Source organism: Chiloscyllium plagiosum, chromosome 48 (assembly GCF_004010195.1).
Source record: "Chiloscyllium plagiosum isolate BGI_BamShark_2017 chromosome 48, ASM401019v2, whole genome shotgun sequence".
NCBI classification, from domain to species: Eukaryota; Metazoa; Chordata; class Chondrichthyes; order Orectolobiformes; family Hemiscylliidae; genus Chiloscyllium; species Chiloscyllium plagiosum.
Window position 1 is genome coordinate 3,275,602 of NC_057757.1, and position 5,696 is coordinate 3,281,297.

Here is a 5,696-nt window from a genome sequence, read left to right on the forward strand (position 1 = left end):
GTTTAACAACACTGGAAAGAAATTTTGAGTAAAGGCCCCAGCGCTAAATTTACCTGTGGATGAAAATGTGCAGTGCCGGAGCTTGAGAGAGGCTTGCTTTTTGAAAGCTCCCCTGTTCTGTCTAATCTTTTAACGTGCTTCCCGTCCACCCATGACCCCATTCCACGTTCCAAAGTGCATTGGCAGATATGCTGTAATTGTCACTCTGGACTCTTGGCAGGAGGGATGTGAGAAGATAAACTAATTAAATTACCTCCCCTTTCTCACCTTCACCTTGCAACCTCCCCACAACCCTACCCTCAGTGTGATTTCCCTTCCCCCTCCTTACTCCCACAATTCCTGCTTGAAGCCTTGAAATGGTGTCCTGTTCGGGATGGGGGGAGTGCCTCCTGGTGTCCTGAGGTAAATACTCCCCCCCTCCTCTCCATTGCCCACCCCCACCGTGCCCAAAACAACAACTGCACCTTGAGGTGTTTAATTTCTATCTCACGGTTATAGGATCTCATTGTGCACAGATAGGCTGCTGTCTTCCCCTCTCTTCCCCTCCTGCAGCAATGACCATGTTCACCAGTGAATTACTTCATTGTATTGACTTCACTCCCTGAAACAGTCTCTTTTGCTTAGAGTCATAGAGATTTACAGCATGGAAACAGACCCTTCGTCCGAACTTGTCCATGTTGCCCAGTTTTTACAATTAATCTAGTCCCATTTTTCTGCCTTTGGTACATTTCCCTTGATACCTATCCAGTCCAAGAGTCATTACAGCACAGAAACAGACTGTTCATCCAACCAGTCCATAATCCCAAACTAAACTAGACCCACCTACCTGCTCCTGGCCCATATCCCTCCAAACCTTTCCTCTTCATGATTTGGAGATGCCGGTGTTGGACTGGGGTGTACAGTGTTAAAAAATAGCTAGTGTGCTTCCAGCTAAACCTGTTGGACTATAACCTGGTGTTGTGTGATTTTTAACTTTCCTATTCATGTACTTTTCAAATTTTTTTAAAATATTGTAGCTATACCCACATCCACACACTCCTCTGGAAATTCACTCCACACACAGACCACCCTTTGTCTGAAAACATTGCCCCTCAGGTCCTTATTAAATCTTTTTTCTTTCACCTTAAAAATATGCCCCCTTGCTTTGAACTCGCCCACTCTAGGGAAAATTCACCTGCCATTCACCTTATCTATGCCTCTCAGGATTGTATAAAACTCAATAAGGTCTCCTCTCAACCCCTACGCTCCAGTGAAAAAAAGTCTATCCAGTCTATTGTTATATCTCAAACCTTCCATACCCGGCAACATCCTGGTATTTTTCTTCTGAACTCTCTCCACCTTAATAATATACTTCTTATAACAGGGCGGCCAGAACTGGACACAGTACTCCAGAAAAGGCGTCACCAAATTCCTGTACAACCTCAACATGACGCCCCAGCGTCTATACTCAAAGGTCTGAGCAATGAAGGCAAGCGTGCTAAATACTTTCTTAACCACCCTGTCTACATGTGACGTAAGCTTTAAAGACCTGAGTACCTGAACCTTAGGTCTGTTGGTTCTGCAACACTACCCAGGGCCCTACAATGCTTGACATTGGACGGGGTCACCGTACCAGGACGCCCATGACATCCGCCTCCAAGCTGGAACCATGGGTCCGGAGGTGCATGGGTTCCGACTAGCTCGGTTTAGGATATCTGGTCATCGTCCCGTTTCCGTGCTGCAAGACTTCCTCACAATATGAGGGACTTGTTAGGCCATGTATGTTTTTAATGAACAGAAAGCCTGCCATACATGTCATGGCCACCAGGTGGTGATATGCCCCCAGGAACAAAGGATTGAATCTCCAGATGTTGTGAAGTGCTGCCGCCTGCTGGAGCAGCCAAAATAAATGTCTCTGGCTCCCCTCCCACGACTCAGCAACAATAATCTACATTGATGTAGCTGCCTTTCACCTCGGAATATGTCCCAAGATGCTCCTAGCCCGCATTGAGTGGCAAAATTCAATCCCGGGCTGCGTGAGGAGAGATCAAAAGTATAAAAACATGGGAAGTGATGCTCCACCTCTTCATTGGTGGACTGTGTTCAATTCTGGGCACCTTATTAAAGTCACGAAGAGAGTGCAAAGGATGTGTATTAAGATGATACTGGGAATGAGGGATTTGATAAATATGTAACTTAGCTCGCTGAGCTGGAAGGATTGTTTTCAGATGTTTCGTCACCATGACTAGGTAACATAATCAGTGAGAGTCTCCAGTGAAGCGCTTCATTAATGATGTTACCTAGGCATATTATCAACCTGAGCTTCAAAAAATGAGGGATTTGAGTTACAAGGAAAGATTATAGAGATTGGGCTGAATTGCTCTGGAGCAGAGAAGATTAAGAGGTGACCTCATTGAAGTGTTCAAAATTATGAACAATTTTGACAGAGTCAAGAAGGATATCCTGTTTCCACTAACTAGTATGTCAGTAACTAGGGGTCATAATTTCAACTGTCAGCAAGAGAGTATGAAGTGAGATGAGGGGAAACCTCTTTACTCAGAGAGTTGTTAGGATTTGGAATGCGCTGCCTCAGAGAGAGTGGTGGAGGTAAATTCAATTGGAGGTTTCAAAAGAGAATTGGAGATATATTTGAAAGTTAGATGGAGTTAGAGTGCAACGGAGGTAGGGCTAGAGAGTGGGACCAGCTGGATAGCTCTTTCAGGAGCATGACAGAGACGATGGGTCACAGAATCATTCAGCATCAAAGTAGACCCTTCGGTCCATACTTGTCATGCCAACCAGATATCCTAAATTAATCCAGTCCACTTGCCAGCGTTTGGCCCATATTCCTCTAAAGCCTCCATATTCATGCACCCATTCAGATGCTTTTTATGTGTTGCAATTGTACCAGCCTCCACCACTTCCTCATTCCATACGCACACCACTCTCTGCACGAAAATGTTGCCCCTTGGGTTCCTTTCAAACCTTTCCCATCTCACCCTAAACCTACGCCCTCTGGTTCTGAATTCCCCTACCCTGGGGAAAAGGCCTTGACTATTCACCCTATCAAGTCTCCCATGATTTTATAAAGTTCTATGAGGTCACCCCTCAATATCCAATGCTCCAGGGAAAACAGTCCCAGCCTGTTCTGCCTCTCCCTATAGCTCAAGCCCTCCAACCCTGGTAACATCCATGTGAGTCTTTTCTGCACCCTCTCAAGTTTCACAACATCTTTTTAATGGCAGGGAGACCAGAATTGAATGCAGTATTCCAAAAGTGGCCTAACCGATGTCCTGTGCAACCACAAAATGACCTCCCAACTCCGATACTCAATGTACTGACCAATAGAGGCAAGCGTACCAAACGGCTTCTTCACTATCCTGTTTACCGCAACTCCACCTTCAAGGAACTATACACCTGTACCCCTGGCAACACTCTGCAGAACTTAGGCAAGGGTACATGAAAGGAAAGATTTGGAGGGATGTGCGTCAGGAGTAGGCCGGTGGGACTAATTTAGTTTGGGATTATGTTCGGCATGGACTGGTTGAACCAATAGGTCTGTTTTCATCCTGTACAACTCTACGACTATGACTGTAAGTATATCAAACACACTGTCGGATGGCCTCCTTCTGTACTGTAAAATCCTACGATCAAAGTCGATTAATAGGATCTGGGATAAGTAGGTTTTAAGAAGCGGGTTGGAGAAGGGAATGAGGGGACAATCAATATTAAGGAGTGAGAGTCAGGGAAACCCAGAGGATGGTGAGTCTGAAGGAGATATGTCAACTGTCCCAGCTAGATGGGACAAAGAGCTTTGAGGTCATCAAGATGATGTCGAAGTAGTGCTCCTGAGCTCGACCTTGTCTGCTTTTCTTTTCTTTTTACTTAGTTGTCCTGAGCTTGGTCGACATTGGTGGCAGTGAGTGGGCCCAGCACGGACTGGAGTTGGCCCAATATGGACTGGAGTGGGCCCAGCATGGAATCGAGTGTGTCCAACGCAGACTCGAATGGGCCCAGTACAGAATGGAGTGGGCCGAACACGGACTCGAGTGGGCCCAGCACACACTCAGGTGGTCCCAGAACACCCTGCAGTGGGCCCAGCACAGACTGGAGTGGGCCCAACACAGACTGGAGTGGGCCCAGCACAGACCGGAGTGGACCAAATACAAACTGGAGTGGGCCCAATACAGACTCAAGTGCACCCAGCACAGACTGGAGTGGGCCCAGAACAGTCGTGAGTGGGCCCAAAGCGGTCTGCAGTGGGCCCAACGCAGACTCGATAGGGCCCAGCACAGACTGGAGTGGGCCCAACACAGACTGGAGTGGGCCCAGCACAGACTGGAGTGGAGCCAATACAGACTGGAGTAGGCCCAATACAGACTGGAGTGAGCCCAGCACAGATTGGAGTGGGCTCAGCACAGACTGGAGTGGGCCCAGCACAGACTGGAGTGGGCCAATACAGACTGGAGTGGGCCCAGCACAGACTGGAGTGGGCCCAGTACAGACTGGAGTAGGCCCAATACAGACTGGAATGGGCCCAGCACAGACTGGAGTAGGCCCAATTCAGACTGGAGTGGGCCCAGCATAGACTGGAGTGGGCCTAGTACAGACTGGAGTAGGCCCAATACAGACTGGAGTGGGCCCAATACAGACTGGAGTGTGCCCAATAGAGACTGGAGTAGGCCCAATAGAGACTGGAGTGGGCCCAATACAGACTGGAGTGGGCCCAGCACAGTCGTGAGTGGACCCAATACAGACAGGAGTGGGTCCAATACAGACTGGAGTGGGCCCAGCACAGTCGTGAGTGGACCCAATACAGACTGGAGTGGGCCCAGTACAGACTCTAGTGGGCCCAATACAGACTGGAGTGGGCCTAATACAGACTCGAACGGGCCTAATACAGACTGGAGTGGGCCTAATACAGACTGGACTGGGCCCAAAGCAGACTGGAGTGGGCTGAGCAAATACTTGAGTCATCCCAACACGGACTCGAAACAGTCCAATACAGACTGGAGTAGGCCCAGCCCAGACTGGAGTGGGCCCAGCACGGATTCGAGTGGGCCCAGCACAGACTGAAGTGGGCCTAGTGCGGACTCGAGCGGGTCCAACATGGACTTGAATGGTCCTAATAAGACTGGAGTAGGGGGGGATCCAAGATGGCGGTGACCCAGTAAGACTGAGTCTATAGTGCCCCTCCCAAGATTTGGGCACAGTGCGTCACCTACCCCCTACCAAGCTCACCAAATCATTTATAATAGTTTTGTAATTTAATTAGTTGTGTAATATTACATTTAAACAATTTAATCCTAAGTTAAAATGACTAAAGGGAAGGGAGCCCGCAGCTCTCAGCAAGCAGGAACCCCACCCCCACCCTCTCCAGGTGCAGCAGAGGCGTCCACAGCCGCCCCGGGGGACTTACCAACAGTAGCAAGTCTTGCAGAAATGCTTTCCAAGCTTGACTCGAAGATCGATGCTTTTATTGTCGAATCCAGAAATCATTGGGAGTCGCTCTCGGATGCGCTGCAGAAGCATGACCGTGAGATTGAAGAAATTCAACGCCGAGTCGGAGGGGCGGAGCCAAAGGCCGTGACCTCCGAGACAACCGCTCAATCGGCCGTGGATCAGGTCCGGACTCTCGAGCAGCGAGTCCGGACCTTGGAAAATCATATTGACGACCTCGATAATCGAGGTCGTCGAAAAAATATTCGTTTGCTGGG

At 48.8% G+C, this 5,696-nt stretch overlaps 1 protein-coding gene across 4 annotated transcripts in view; it reads right to left on the minus strand.

Annotated features, from left to right (window-relative positions):
- Positions 1-5,545, minus strand: part of LOC122544324 (histidine N-acetyltransferase-like) — a 16,916-nt gene extending 11,371 nt beyond the window's left edge. Inside the window, exon 1 of one of the 4 annotated variants that reach the window (XM_043683495.1) lies at positions 5,399-5,545. In XM_043683495.1, coding sequence (XP_043539430.1) covers positions 5,399-5,511 — 113 coding nt within the window. In that variant the 5' untranslated portion in view covers positions 5,512-5,545. Of the gene's footprint in view, positions 1-53; positions 249-5,398 lie in introns of those variants that run through there. The other 3 variants (XM_043683498.1, XM_043683496.1, XM_043683497.1) reach the window with 3 other exon arrangements.
- Between the last annotated feature and the right edge of the window lie 151 nt (positions 5,546-5,696).